This window comes from Phascolarctos cinereus, unplaced genomic scaffold (assembly GCF_003287225.1).
Source record: "Phascolarctos cinereus isolate Bilbo 61053 unplaced genomic scaffold, phaCin_HiC Scaffold_726;HRSCAF=1367, whole genome shotgun sequence".
In the NCBI taxonomy this organism is placed as follows: Eukaryota; Metazoa; Chordata; class Mammalia; order Diprotodontia; family Phascolarctidae; genus Phascolarctos; species Phascolarctos cinereus.
Genome location: NW_027556098.1, coordinates 40,894,180 through 40,910,308, shown reverse-complemented (window position 1 = coordinate 40,910,308; position 16,129 = coordinate 40,894,180). Strand labels below are relative to the sequence as shown.

At 33.9% G+C, this 16,129-nt stretch overlaps 1 protein-coding gene across 1 annotated transcript in view; it reads right to left on the bottom strand.

Annotated features, from left to right (window-relative positions):
• Nucleotides 1-16,129, bottom strand: part of DSCAM (DS cell adhesion molecule) — a 933,525-nt gene that overhangs the window by 777,378 nt on the left and 140,018 nt on the right. The window contains exon 3 of the mRNA XM_078146483.1: nt 12,350-12,496. Within this exon, the coding sequence (XP_078002609.1) occupies nt 12,350-12,496 (147 nt within the window). The remainder of the gene's footprint in view (nt 1-12,349; nt 12,497-16,129) is intronic.

Below are 16,129 nucleotides of genomic sequence, written 5' to 3'. Positions count from 1 at the left end.
TTTAAAAAGCAAATAAGAAAAGTAGAAGAAAAATGGGGAAAAGAAATGAGAGTAATGCAAAAGAATCATGACAAAAGAGTCAAAATCTTGGTAAAAGAAGTAATAAAAATGGAAAAAGATATACAAAGATTCACTGAAGAAAACAACTTCTTAAAAATTGGCTAAATGGAGGTATAAAAGTTGACTGAAGGGGAAGCTAGGTGGCTCAGTGGCCTCAAACATATAACACTTACTAGCTATGTGACCCTGGGCAAGTCATTTAACCCCATTGCCTAGCCAAAATAAAAAAAGTTGACTGAAGAAAATAATTCCTTAAAAATTATAATTGGTGCTTCATCTCTATTCGATTGACTAATAGGACAGAAAAGGGAAATGACAAATGATAGAGGGGATAAGGGAAAAATGGGACATTAATGTATTGTTGGTGGAGTTGTGAACTAATTCAACCATACCCTTTGACCTAGCAATACCACTACTAGGTCTGTATCTCAAAAGAGATTTAAAAAAACAAAAAGGAAAAGGACCTATATATACAAAAATATTTATAGTAGCTCTTTTCTGGTGGCAAAGTATTGGAAATTGAGGGGATGGCCATCAATTGGAGAATGGCTGAACAAATTGTGGGATGTGATATTGATGGAATACTATTGTGCTATAAGAAATGATGAGCAGGATACTCTCAGGAAAACCTGGAGAGACTTACATGAGCTGATGCAACATGAAATGTGCTGTGTACAAAGTAACAGCAATATTGTAAGATGATCATCTGTGGTTAACTTAGCTATTCTCTGCAATACAATGATCCAAGACAACTCTGAAGGACTTATGATGTAAAATGCTATCCATTCCCAAATAAAGAACTGATGGTGCCTGAATACAGATTGAAGCATACTTCTTTTTACTTCATTTTTCTTGAGGCTTTTTTTTTGGTCTGTTTTCTTTTAGAACATGGCTATTACAGAAATGTTTTGTATGACTACATATGTATAACCTATATTGAATTACTTGCCTTCTCAATGAGGAGGGGTGAGTAGAGAATAAAGGAGAGAATTTAGAACTCAAAGTTTCAAAAATGAATGTTTAAAATTGTTTTACATGTAACTGGGGAAAAATAAAACACTAAATTAAAAAAATTAGAATTGAAAAAATGGAAGCTAATGACTCTATGAGACATCAAGAAGCTAAACCAAATTAAAAGAATAAACAGTAGAAGAAATTGTGAATTTTCTCACTGGAAAAATAACTAATCTGGAAAATAAATGCAGAGAGATAATTTAAGAATTGAACCACCTAAAAGCCATGTTTTTTTTTTAAAAGCCTGGACCTTACATTACAAGAATTTATCAAGGAAAACTGTCCTGATATCCTAGAACCAGAGGGCAAAATACAAATGGAAAGAATTCACTGATTACTACCTGAGAGGGATCTCAAAATGGAAACTCCTAGGAATATCATAACCCAATTCCAGAGCTCTCAGACCAAGGAGAAAATACTGCAATCAGCCAAGAAGAAACAATTCAAATATAATGGAGGCACAGTCAATATTAAATAGGATTTAGGAGCTTCTACATTAAAAAAACTGGAGGTCTTGGAACATGGTATTCTTAGAGGCAGCCGAAATAAGATTACAACCAAGAATCACCTTCTAGGAAAATTGAGTATAATCCTTCAGGGGAAATAAATGGATATATAAACAAAATAGAGGACTTTCGAGCATTCACAATTACAGGACCAGAGATGAATAATAATTTTGATATTCAAATAACTCAAATGATCTTTACACTCAAGAGAAACATAAAAAATTAAGAGAAAATATAAGAGATTCAATACGGTTAAACAATCTATGTATCTATATGGCAAGGTAATATTACTAATTCCTAAAAACTTTATCAGTATGAGGGCAGTTAGAATGAGTATACATAGACAGAGGGTACAGGTGTGAATTGACTATGATGGAATGATATTAAAAAAAACCAAAATTAATAGATGAGAAAGAACACACTAAGAGAAGAGAGGAGAGAAATTCAATGGGACAAATTATTTCACCTAAAAGAGTCACAAAAAGAGTTATTAACAGTGAAGAGGAAGATGGGAGGGTGGTAGCACATAATGCTGGAAGCTTTCATCAGAAATGACTTAAAGAAAGAGAAGTATACCATATAAAAATCTACCTTACCCTATTGGGAAGTAAAAGTGGACAGGAATAAAAGAAGGGAAAACTGATAGAAGAGAGGGCAGATTGAGAGAAGTGTTGATCAGAAGTAAAATACTTGTAAAGAGGGACAGGATAAAAGGTAAAAGAGAGAAGAAACAAATTAAAAATAGGATGGAGGAAATACACAGTAAGTTATAACTCTAAGTGTGAATGGAATTAACTAACTCATAAAATAGAAGCAGCAGAATGGATTAAAAAAAAGAATCCTATCATATGCTGTTTACAAGAAACACAATGGAAGAAGAGAGACACACACAAAATAAAGGGAAGGGGCTATAGCAGAATCTATTTTGCTTCAGCTGAAGTAAAAAGAAAAAAGCAGGGATAGCAATCATGGTCTCAGACAAAGTAAAACAAAAATAGATCTAATTAAAAGGGATAATGAAGGAAACTATATGTTGCTAAAAGAGACCGTAGACAATGAAGAAATAACAATACTAAAGATATATACACCAGATGCTACATCATCTAAATTTTTAAAGGAAAGGTTAAATGAATGAGTAACAGGAGAAAATATACAGTAAAACTATACTAGTGGGAAACTTCAACTTTCCTCTCTCAAAATTAGATAAGTCTAATTTAAAAAAAACCAAGAAAGAAGTTAAGGAGATTAATAGAATTTCAGAAAAGTTAGATGTGATAGACCTCTGGAGAAAACTGAGTGGGAATAGAAAGGAATATACTTTTTTCTCAGAAGTACAAGGAACCTATACAAAAGTCAACCATGTATTAGGGCATAAAAACTTCAAAACAAAATGCAGAAAAGCAGAATTAAACATATCCTTTCTGATCATAATGCAATAAAAATTACATTCAACAAAGGGCAGTGGAAAGATAGATTAAAAATAATTGGCAATGAAATAATCTAATCCTAAAGAATAAGTGCATCAAAGAACAAATCATAGAAACAATAATTTTACTGAAGAGAATGAAAACAATGAGACGACATACTAAAATTTACAGGATACAGCCAAGGTAGTACTTATCTCTCAATGTTTATATCAATAAAATAAAGATCAGATCAATGAACTGGGCAAGCAACTTTAAAAAAACTTTAAAAAAGAATACATTAAAATTGCCAAATTAAACACCAAATTGGAAATCTGGAAAATCAAGGTAGAGATTAATACAATTAAAAATAAGAAAACAACTGAATTAATAAATAAAACTAGAAGCTAGTTTTATGGGGAAAAACAATAAAATAAATTAACCACTAGCTAATTTGGTTTAAAAAATAAAAGAATAAAATCAAGTTATTAGTATCAAAAAGTGATGATTTCACCACCAATGAAGAAAAATTAAAACAATCATCAAGAACTATTTTGCTCAATTATATGCCAATAAATTGAACAATCTAAGTGAAATGGATGAATATTTACAAAAATATAAACTGCCCACATTGAGGAAATAAAGTACTTTAATAACCACATCTTAGGAAAAAATGAACAAACCATCAGTGTACTTCCTAAGAAAAGAATCCCCAGGGCCAGATCAATTCACAAATACCTTCTATCAAATATTTAAAGAATTAACACCAATACTGTATAATCTATTTGGGAAAATAAGCAATGAAGAAGTCCTTCCAAATTCTTTTTATGACACAAAAATGGTACAGATACCTAAACCAGGAAGAGCAAAAACAGAGAAAAAAATCAATTTCCCTAATGAATACTGATGCAAAAATAAATAAATAAGTAAATAAATAAATAAATAAATAAATAAAAGAAACACTAGCAAGGAGATTACGGCATTATATCACAAAGGTCATGACCAGGTGAGATTTATGTCAGAAATACAGGGCTGGTTCAATATTAGCAAAACTATCAATTATCAGCATAATTGACCATATCACTTATAAAACTTGCAGAAATCATATGATTATCTGAATAGATACAGAAAAAGCCACTGACAAAATAGAACACCCATTCTGATTGAAAACACTAGAGAGCATAGAAATAAATGGAGTTTTCCTTAAAATTATAAATAATATCTACCTAAAACCATCAGGATATATTATCTATAATAAGGATAAGTTAAAAGCTTTCCCAATAAGATCAGGGGTGAAGCAAGGATGCCCATTATCATCACTAATATTCTGTATTGTACTAGAAATGCTAGCTATAGGAATAAGAGAAGAAAAAGAAATTGAAGGAATTAGAATAGGCAATGAGGAAATAAAACTATCACTCTTTGCAGATGATATGATAGTATACTTAAAGAATCCTACAGAATCAACTGAAAAATCTAGTCAAAACAATTAACAACTTTAGCAAAATTACAGGATATAAAATAAACCCACATAAATCTTCAGCATTTCTATATATTACCAAGAAAGTTCAATAGTAAGAGAAATTCCATTTCAAATAATGGTAAACAATATAAAATACTTTGGAGTCTACCTGCCAAGACAAATCCAGGAAAACAACTACAAAACACTTCTCATACTAATAAAGTCAGATCTATAGAATTAGGTAACTATTAATTGCTTATGGGTAGGCTAAACCAATATAATAAAAATTATAATTCTACCTAAATGAGTCTACTTATTCAGTAGCATTCCAATCAAACTATCAAAAATTATTTATAGAGCTAGAAAAAAATAATAAATTTATCTGGAAGAACAAAAAGTCAAGGATATCAAGGGAATCAATGAAAAAAGATATGAAGGAAGGTACCCTAGGCACCTATACCAGATCTCAAACTGTATTATAAAGCAGCAATCATAAAAAACAATCTGGTTCAGACTCAGAAATACAGCAATGGATCAGTGGAATAGATTAGTTACACAATACATTGTAGTAAATGACCATAGTAATTTAGTGTTTGATAAACTCAAACATCCAAGCTTTCGGGACAAAAGCTCATTATTTGACAAACACTGCTGAGAATACTAGAAAACAGTATGGCAGAAACTAGGTATAGATTAATGTCTTATAAACTATATCAAGATAAGGTCAAAATGGATAAATGATTTAGAAATAAAGGGTGATACCATAAACAAATAATTATCACATGGAATAATTTACCTGTCAGATCTATGGATAAGGGAAGAATTTAGGAGCAAACAAAATATAGAGAGCATTACAAAATGTAAATGAATAATTTTGATTATGTAAAATTAAAATGTTTTTGCACAAATAAAGCTAATGCAACCAAAATTAGAAGGAAAGTAGAAAACTGTGGGAGGGGGGAACTTACAGCAAGTATCTCTAATAAAAGCCTCATTTCTCAAACATGAGTTAAATCTATAAGAAGTACAAGTCATTCCCCAATTTATAAATGGTCAAAGGACATGAACAGGCAATTTTCAAAGAAATCAAAGCTATCTATAATCATATAAAAATGCTCTAAATCACTATTGATTAGAGAAAGGCAAATTAAAACAACTCTAAGGTACTACCAACTCACACATATCAGATTAGCTAATATGACAGAAAAAGAAAATGATAAATATTGGAAAGGATGTGGGAAATCTGTGAAATTAATGCACTGTTGGAGTTGTAACATGATCCAACAATTCTGGTGAACAATTTTGAACTATGTCCAAAGGGCCATCAAACTGTGCATACCCATTGATCTAGCAATACCACTACTAGGTCTGTATCCCAAAGAGATAAAAAAAAATGGAGAAGAACCTATTTGTACAAAAATATTTATACCAGCTCCTTTTGTGATGACTAAGAATTAGAAATTGAGAGGATGCCCATCAATTGAGGAATAGCTGAACAAGTTGTAGTACATGAATGTAATAGAATATATTTGCGGCATAAGAAAAGATGAGCTGGTGGATTTCAGAAAAACTGGAAAGATTTACATGAATTGATGCTGAGTGAACTGAGCAGAACCAGGAAAACATTGTACACAGTAATAGCAATATTGTACAATGAACAACTGAGAATGACTTAGCTATTCTCAGTAATATAATGTATCCAAGAAAATCCCAAAGGACTCATGATGAAAAATAATATCCATCTCCAGAGAAAGAACTGATAGTGTCTAAATACAGATCAAAATATACTATTTCTCTATTTCTTCTTCCTTTTTTTCCCCCACAAAATGACTAATAGGCAGATATTTTACATGAGTACACATGTATTATATGTATCAGATTACTTACTGTTTTGGGTGGGGCTGGGAAGAAGGAATAGAGGAAGGAACAGCATTTGGAACTCCAGACTTAACAATGAATGTTCAAATTTGTTTTAACATGTAATTATGGAAAAATAAAATATTTTAAACATGATTAAATACTTCTTTGGCAACCTCTCCTCTCTTTTAGCCATGAAAAAGGAAAGATATAAAACATACCAAGTCCTATTGTCTTTTGAATTTGAAGTGATGGTTGTTGTGTGATGGAAAAGGAGGCATAGGGTATTTAGATTCATACTGACTTTACATTATCTATAAAAATTTAGTTATTGGTACTCTAAACATTAGATACTTTTTTATTAAATAATAAATGAACACACTACTAGTGTAGGTGAATAGTGTTCTTGGTACAAGTGTAATGGGGAAAAAATCTGGAGGCAAATAAAGGAAATGACAGTTGCATTTAAAGGCAACAAGAAGTATATTTATGAGGCAGTTAGCCACCTAGTAAAAGGAAATGGAAAGCCATTCCAGTATCTTTGCCAAGAAAACCCTAAATGGGGTCATGAAGAGTTGGATGTAACTGAAACTGAATAAAAGCATTTGCCAAAAAAGTCCACCATGAAGATAATTTCAGCTTTTGCTATGATACCTGCTGTTGAAGATGAACAAAGTAGAGCCAAGATGGTGGAGTAAAAAGGTAGTCGCTCTCACCCTCCTCTATCAACCTCTGAAAACCCAGAAAATATCACCCCAGGAAAATAAAACCCTGGAACAGCTGAACTAGAAGAAAGATGGGGAACAGCAGTGCAGCAGCCCAGCAAATGGGTCTCCCAGTGCCTCAGCAAAAATAAGGGAAACAGCACTACAAAGGACCCCAGGATAATCACCCTGCAGCATTCATCTGAAAGGAGCTGAAGAAAGCAACCTATAGTCTTCCTAAAGTCCCAGCCTTGCTGATTCCAACCCAACACCAGGTAAGCTGTCAGAATCCTGAAGCCCAGGTGGTAGAGCAGTCAAACACCAACACCTGGACCTGTGAGTGCCTCAGTGAGGGCAGGGGAGCCGGTGGAAACCAGCTCAGAAAACCACCAGATGCCTCTGCACTCTACCACAAAGGAGTCTGCCAGTGCATTAGCAGAAATAAGGGAGGCAGCACTGCAAGGGGCCCCAGGCAGATAAACATCCTGCAGCACCCATATATAAAAGGAGCTGAAGAAAGCTAAAGGAAAGGAAAAACAGGCAACCTAGAATTGCCTGAACGTTCCAGCCTTGCTGATTCCAGCCCAACACCAGGAAAGCTGCCAGAACCCTACAGCCTCCAATTGCCAACATAGGAGGCCCCAGCACCAAAGCCAGTGAGCAAGACCTAGGCTCCCAACACAAGAAGCTTGGGTCAGTGCCTTCTGTTTCCCAGCAGGAGAGCTCAATCTCTTTAAAGGCCAGGGAATAAAGAAACTATGAGTAAAAAGAAATGTACCATAGATTCATATTATGAGAAGAGTGAAGATCAAGATAGAAATTCTGAAGAGGACAACATTGTCAACAAACCCATATCTGCAACATCAAAAGGGAATATGAACTGGTCTGAAGCCCAAAAAGCCTTCTTAGAAGAGTTCAAGAAGGATTTTAAAAGTCTAATGAGAGATTAAAAGTCTGAGAGAGGTAGAAGAGTCCTTAAAAAATACAATTGACCAATTGGAAATAAAGTACACTGAAGAAAACAAATCCCTTAAAAATGCAATTGGCCAATTGAAGAAGGAAGTACAAAAACTAACAGAAGAGCACACTGAAGAAAACAAGTCCCTAAAAAACACAATTGACCAACTGAAGAAGGAAGTACAAAAACTAACAGAAGAAAATAATCTGTTAAAAACTAGAATTGGATAAATGGAAACTAATGACTCTATGAAAGAGCAAGAATAAGTCAAACAGAAACAAAAAAGTGAAAAAATAGATGAAAACATAAAATACCTCATCAGTAAAACAACCAACCTGGAAAATCGATCCAGGAGAGACAACTTAAAAATTATTGGACTACCTGAAAATCATGATAAAAAAAAGATCTTGGACACTATCTTTCAGGAAATCCTGAAGGAAAACTGCCCAGAAGTTCTAGAACCAGAAGGTAAAATAACCATGGAAAGAATACACAGCTCACCACCTGAAAGGGATCCCAAATTTGAAATGCCAAGGAATATAATAGCAAAATTCCAAAATTGCCAGATGAAAGAGAAGGTGCTGCCAGCAGCCAGAAAGAAACAATTTAAATATCATGGAACCACAGTCCGGATTACACAGGACCTTGCAGCTTCTACATTAAAAGACCACAGGGTGTGGAACACAATATTCCATAAGGCAAAGGAGCTTGGATTGCAGCCAAGGATCAACTACCCTGCAAAAATGATCATGATTTTTCAAGAAAGGAGATGGATATTCAATGAAATTGTGGACTTCCAAAACTTCCTGATAAAAAGACCAGAGCTCAACAAAAAATTTGATATTCAAGTACAAGACATTCAAAATAAAATGTACTGTGTTTTTATTGATCCCAAGTTACTACCTGAAACAAAAGTTCCTCTTTTTAACACCAATATTCATGCCAGCAGCTAGCTGGTGCAGTGGATAGAGTGCTGGGCCTGAAGTCAGGAAAACTAATCTTCCTGAGTACAAATCCTGCCTCAGACATGTACTAGCTGTGTGACTCTGAGTAAGTCATTTAACCCTGTTTGCCTCAGTTTCCTCATCTGTAAAATGATCTCAAGAAGGAAATGGTGAACCACTCCAGCATCTTTGCCAAGAAAACCCTAAATGGGGTTGCAAAGAGTTGGACTCAACTGAACAACATAAATGTGTATGGCTATGAATCATGGAATATCACACCCTTCAGAGACTTAAATTTCTGAGTCTTCCAAAAGTTAATTAAGAGGCGCATATCATGTGCAAACCTGCCCGAACATATTTCTGAAGAAAAACATAGTAGAGAAAAATGACAAAAAAAATGCCTTCAGAGAAATATGTGACTAGAAAAACAAGGGTGCCTAATAATTCAGGAAGAGTGATGAATAACATTTATATGTGTGCATCATTTATATCTAAACAAGAAATCTAGAGAATAGTTATGTATATTTTGAGTAGACCCCCTATGGAGGATTTGTAAGAAAAATGGATTACTATCGAATCATTGAAGAGCAAATTTGTATTAATGAGACCACGGGTTTAAAGAGGATCCAATACCATTGCCATAGCAATCACGTTTTTTGTCCTTTCCCTTTTTCACTCAGGTAAAGAGATAGCTCGAATGTAGAAATACAGTTTGGAGGTGCAATTTTCCATTTTACCTATATAGAGTGGTTTTACTATCCCCAATGTGCTTTCACATATGTCAGCAAATAGCCATCTTGTGAGGTAGACAGGGCACATATTACTATCACAGTTTTTATAGTTGAGGAAACTAAAGCTTAGAGTTGTTAAATGGCTTGAACAAGTAATTATGTATTGCTAGCAATGGGCAAAGCCAAGACTTAAGCCCAGGTCTTCTGACTGAAACCTATGATTCCTTTTACTGTACATACTGCCTTTCATGGAAAATCCTGCCACTGCCCTGCCCCCAACACACATACACTCAATGATCTTATAATATCACAACATCCTATTTACCAGTAGTAGTTTTCTGAGATTGTCATAATAATCAAAAGCCATCTTTTCAGTTCAGAATGATCTATATTGTCACAATATTAATATAAACAGGACTCATTACAAATGCAAAATGAGGTCTCATTAAACAGCTACTAGAATATTTCTGACAGATACAACAAAAAGTACATAATTGGGTCTGATTCACTTGTACTTTTTTCCTTTAGACTTTACTAAATATTTATTATTAGTTTATGTGTGCCAAAAACATGCTGAGTGTCATGTAACACTCAGAAATATATAAGCAATTCTATTATGAATAGGCAGCCTTAAAAATCTAAATGAACATTAAGATTATTATCAAAACTATAACTATGGCCATGTGCTTGACAAAAATTTCTTCCTCATTGGTATTAATGATTAGACTAAATTAATAAACTTATGTTTTTATTTCAATGAAATAAGGCACACCTGTATTTCTGGAATACCTATACACATTATTTAGCATTAATTAACAAAAATCATGTGTAAATAATCACAAACATATAGAGTGGGTAAAAAAAAAAAACCTAAAAAACCACTGTTTTCAAGACAAAAAAATCCCAAAATGCCATGGTATTTGTAATGTACGGGTTGGAAAAAAGTATGAAGTGAAAAGGTGTTCAGACTCCTACAGAATGTGTATGTATATGTATATGTGTATGTGTATGTGTATTGTATGTGTGTGTATGTGTGCACGTGTGTGCATGTACATATAAACATATATTTATGTATATGTATGTGTATATGTATATACATATATGTGTATATATGTATTTAGAGTCCTGAATTTTGCTCTCTGTTTAATATAGTGAGACTTTGAATTGCAGCATATGTTGTATATACTATATCCTTCAGATTGTGGTACAAGAACTTAAAAATAAATTTTATAAAGATATTTCAATATAATTTATGTCCTTTGAAATCCTATGTATGCTTTAAAAAACATTATTCTAAGAAGAGAACTATAGATTTCAACATGCTGCCAAAATCCAAGATATCCCATGTATAACATAATAACCTCTCAAGAAGGGAGGTTAGGACTCCCTTCTCTAAAAATAATCTGAAGCAACTACTTTGATCTTGAGTGAGGGATAACCTATATTGACTAATGGGGCAGAAAAGAAGTGAGCTCATTCCGTGTATTCTGTAACACCAACAAAGAAGCAGTCCAAGCCATCAAAGAAACATGCAAAGTTGAAAAAAAATGTATATATAGCCCAGAAGATCCAGACCAAAGTTAGAGAGGAGATGAAATAATTCTCATTATCAGCATTGATTCTTTCTCTTTAATCCAAGCACATATAAATTAGCCCAAGGCTAGGAGTGAAGACCACCTAAAGCTATTTTCAAGTCACAGAGCTTTGAAGCTAATTTAAGTCATGCAAATAAGTAGCAATTCTTGGTGAAACCCTTTAACTGAGCATGCTCTTCAGCTCTTATTCAGGCAGACTGCCTCCCACTACTAATATTAAAAGCATCATTTGTTGGGGTCTAGATGCCTAAAGATTAAGATATAGATGCTTAGAAGCCTAAAGATGCCTAAAAATAAAACCCAACTCACTACCATAATTCTCTAGGCAGAAAATAACTACAAGGGTTATGAAGAAATTTTCAAGGATGAGACAAATTTAAATACTATATTTCTGTGGAAATTTCTCAATAGGTACTTTTTAATCGTATAGTATCAAGATGACAAAGCACATTGGTTCAGTAACAAAAATATTCATTGTAAAGATAACTATGTTTTATTATAGAATGCACATTTGAATAAAAACCCCTTGAGATCATAGAGAATCAATCACATATCTTCAATATGAAAATCAAGCATTGAGATTAAGATGAAATCAGAATTTTATAGTTATAAAATGTTTAGACTAAAAGCAATGTTATTCAGAACATCATACTTTAAATCTTTCTCACTGACTAATAAACACAGAACAGTTTTCTGTTAAATTAAATTAATTCTACACTACCACATTAAAAATGAAAAATCAGTCTAAATGCATAAAAATGAAAAATCAGCCTAAATGCACATTAACTCTACAAAGAAAGTATGGGGGGATGAGAGGTGCAAAATAATTTAAAAGTTCTTCATCATAATTAAAAATCATCATCAACATGAAATTCATGTCCATCAATCAACAAGAATTTAGGAAGTGAATACAATATGTCAGGCACTGTGATAAGTGTTGGGAATAAGAAGGCGAAAGTGAAACAGTTTCTTCTCTCAAGGAACTCAACCTTATTACTCCCCTTTATTGTAACAGAAATAAGCATTTCATTTAGCTTTAAGATTTGAAATAAAATACACCTCAGACCAATCAGGGATGTACACCAACAGAAATAAAATTTTGGGAGACACCCTACCTGAGACAAGTGAGACGGTGTCTTTCTCCCATGAGACAACAGTGATATATGCCTCCACAGAGGAGGAGATAATGCACTTGAAGACAGCTACATTGCCTCTCATGGTTTTCTGGTCCTCCACACGGACTGTATAAGGTTCCCGTAAAACTAAAATAAAAAAAATATTACTCTCAGGGAGATATGTTTTATAGTGCATTGATGATTCTTTTTTTTTTTGTTGGCAAAACTTTTATGGATAAATATTTTTATCAGCATTTTTAAAAAATAAAAAATATCTTTTCAGACTTAAAAGACAGAACATTTTAACATCTTTTATCCTTGAACATCAAAATATTAACTGTTAAAATGATTTTCTATATGCACTTGAGAAGAGTAACTTTAATGTAACTTATTTGGCTCTCACACATTCTATCTAACATTTCAGATGGAAGACAATTATTGAAATGGAACTAGCCCTTCCTGAAAAGAAATAATAAAACAAAGTGGGTAGTAATTGTTATTCACATATTCTGAGGATAATCAGGTTGTGTTACAATTCTCAGGAAATGAAGCTTGTCAGTAAGCCTCATGAATAGCTCCAAATGGCAGTATGTGCAAGGCAGGTGTGGCTATGTGCTAATGCCAAGTGTTTCATCCAATAGAACATGGGAAAAACCTAAACATGAAGGGAACCCTTTTCAGTTGTGCACTCTCCAGCAAAGGGAATTAAAAATTTTTCTTGAAGATAAGATTTTTATTTTGGAAGCACACCACTGTAGCTGGAAATTGTCATTCACCAGCAGTATTATTTATATCTGCTCTGAGTTTTAGCCCTTAGCAAGTTAATTCATCCAGACTCTGCCACTAGCTAAATGTACGACTTTGAGTAAGTCATATAAGTCCTCTAGTCTCTATGTTTATTGGAGAGGGCCAACCCTCTCCTTGGCCTTGATCTCTCTAAAATTTTGTCATTCTGATTTACCCTTTCTGACTTTTTTTCTAAATTATATTTTGTTTCCATCAACAAAAATCCACCTTATTGCCCTCTCATTCCAACCCCACCCCAACTGAGAACAAAAGAAAAACATTATAAACATGTATAGTCAATGAAAACAAATTTCCCTATTAGCCATAGCCAAAATGTTTCTATGCCATTCTGCACTCTAAGTGTTTCATCTCTTTATCAGGATTTATCATTAATCCTCTGGAATCATAGTGGATCATTATACTGATAGGAGTAACAAATCTTTCAGAATTGTTTGCCTTTACCATAATGTTGTCACTGTATAAATTATTTGCTTCATTTTGATCACTTCACTCTTCATCAGTTCATAGTAGTCTTCCCAGGTTTCTCTAAAATCATCCCTCTCATTATTTCTTAAATTCCAATAATAGTCCATACCTGTTCAGTGAAATGCATTTCTGCTCTGTGTGTGTATATTCCCCTTGTTAGTATAGATGTTTACTTGTTGTTATTGTTGTTGAGTCATTTCAGTCTCATATGCCTCTTTGTGACCCTATTTGGGGTTCTCTTGGCAAAGATACTGTCATTTCCTTCTCTAATACGTACTTGAACATCATGATTTTATGAGACAATTTTCCTTAACCTTCCTTTCCCTTCTCCCCTTCCCCAGTGTATTTTTCCTCTTTTCTCTTTGCATTCTTCTCTTAATATCATCAAGGCATAACAATCAAGACATAATAAAACCACTCTCAGGTCATGTCTACTTGGACTGTTTCTGTGATCCCTGATGATATGGTTCAGAGGAAATACCTATGTCATCTCCCCATACCAGAATGTAAGCAGTTTATCCTTGGTTAGTGCTTTAGCATTGTCAATTCATATTTACCTTTTTATGTTTCTCTTCCCAAATTTTAATTTCAAAGTTTCCACACATTTATGGCAGTTCTCATCAGAAATTCTTGGAAGTCTTCTTTCAATTCTTTTAAGTCTTCTATTTCATAAAAAATCCATTCTCTGCACCCCACCTCTTAGGATTATACTCAGTTTTGCTGGATAAATTATTTTTGGCATGTAAGCTCATATAATTTGTTTTTCTGGATTACTGTATTCCACAAAGGCAAAAAGTATTTAATTCCTCTGCCCCTTTACTGTGGTTGCTGCTAAACAGCATAGAATCCTAACTATGGCTTTTCAGCACTTGAATGTGTTTTTACTTGACCTGGAAACTTTGTATTTTGGCTATGATTTTCCTAGGTGTTTTTATTTTAGGGTTTCTTTCAGGAGGTCACTGGTGTGTCCTTTTCTATTTCTATGTTGCTCCCTGGATCTAAGAGATCTGGGCAGTTGTTTTAAGATTTCTTAAAACAGTATATCTAGGCTCTTTTTCTTTTTGGCCATGGCATGAAATTAGTCTAATGATTCTTAAATATTTTCTTCTCATCTGTTTTCCAGATAGTTTTTTTCCCCTGTGAGATATTTTACATTTTCTTCTATTTTCTCAGTCTCTTGACTTTGTTTTAAATCTTTCTTGTTCCCTCCTTGAGTCACTGGCTTCTATTTGGTCCATTCTAATTTTCAGGGAGTTTGTTGCCTTCTCCATTACTATCATTTCTTTTCCAATTTTTCCTCAATTGACCATATTCAATTTATTAAAAAAAAATTAAAATATGTTTTTAAAAATCTCTTGCTTCATCTCTTTCAGGCATTTTTGTAGTTGAGTTTGTGCCCAGGCTGTGTTTTCTCTGAAGCTTTGCACGTAAATGTTTTGGAGTCATTCTCTTTTAGTGTTAGGTCTTGGCTTCCCTGCCACTCTAGTAGTTCTTTATGGTGGGATACTTTTTGCTTGTTCGATCATTTGTCCTGCCTACTTCTTGAGTTTGGACTTAATATCTGGGCTGGGCTCTGTTGCACTTCTGGAGGGAAGTTCTGGGCTGGGCTATTGTTTCTTTCCCTGGGTACTGAGGTTTGGGTTATTCCAGGATCTCAGGAACAGGTTGAGGAATTTTTAGTACTCCTAAAGTGGTATGATCAAAAGCAAAGTCTTATTATTGCCTGCCCCTACCCTTACTCCCAACTCCAACCTGGTCAGAACTCTGCAACTTCCTCACCTAAGTTTTTGACTGAGCAATAGTAAATATTGCTGGACTCCGCCTCTATCAGCAAGCTCAAAAGCATTGTTGATTCTGTGATGGAATTGTAGGCTGCAATTTGGCCTAGAATTCTTGCCCTGTGTAGTCCTCTGCAGGTGAGGCTGAATGGTGGGACTGAGATACTATCCTCTTCCTACGAATTGAGCCAAACTGCTGCTACTTGCTTCTGAACTTGTTCCTTTCTCAATATATTACCTATGGCCTTCCTATCCAGGAAAGCCATCTCCATGCAGAGGTCTTCTTCTCAGTCTGCCCTGGATCTGTGAATTCTAACTGGATAGTTGGTGACAAAGCTGCCAGTTAGTATCTGTCCCCATCGTGATGTCCTCTCACAAATGTGTGTAGTCTGCAAATCTAACAGACGTGTTATATTTAACTGTTGGGGGGACTATAAGGAAGAGACACATAAAGGAATATGGGAAGATACAAAAGACCACCTTAAATTATTTTCATATGTTTTCTTAGGATTATCTCTATTTGAAAACAAATTTTGCATAGAAATTAAGATTAATAGTTTTAAAATTGATCCTTACCAATGGAGTTATGACTCTAGACTTTATTGTATAACCTTTCTGGTTTACATTGCATTAGTTATTAAAGAAGATTCTTCCCTTCCTTATTTATGTGAGCTTCCATCTTGTCAAACCACTTGTATAGTACTGTATTAAATTTTGGGTAACATATTTT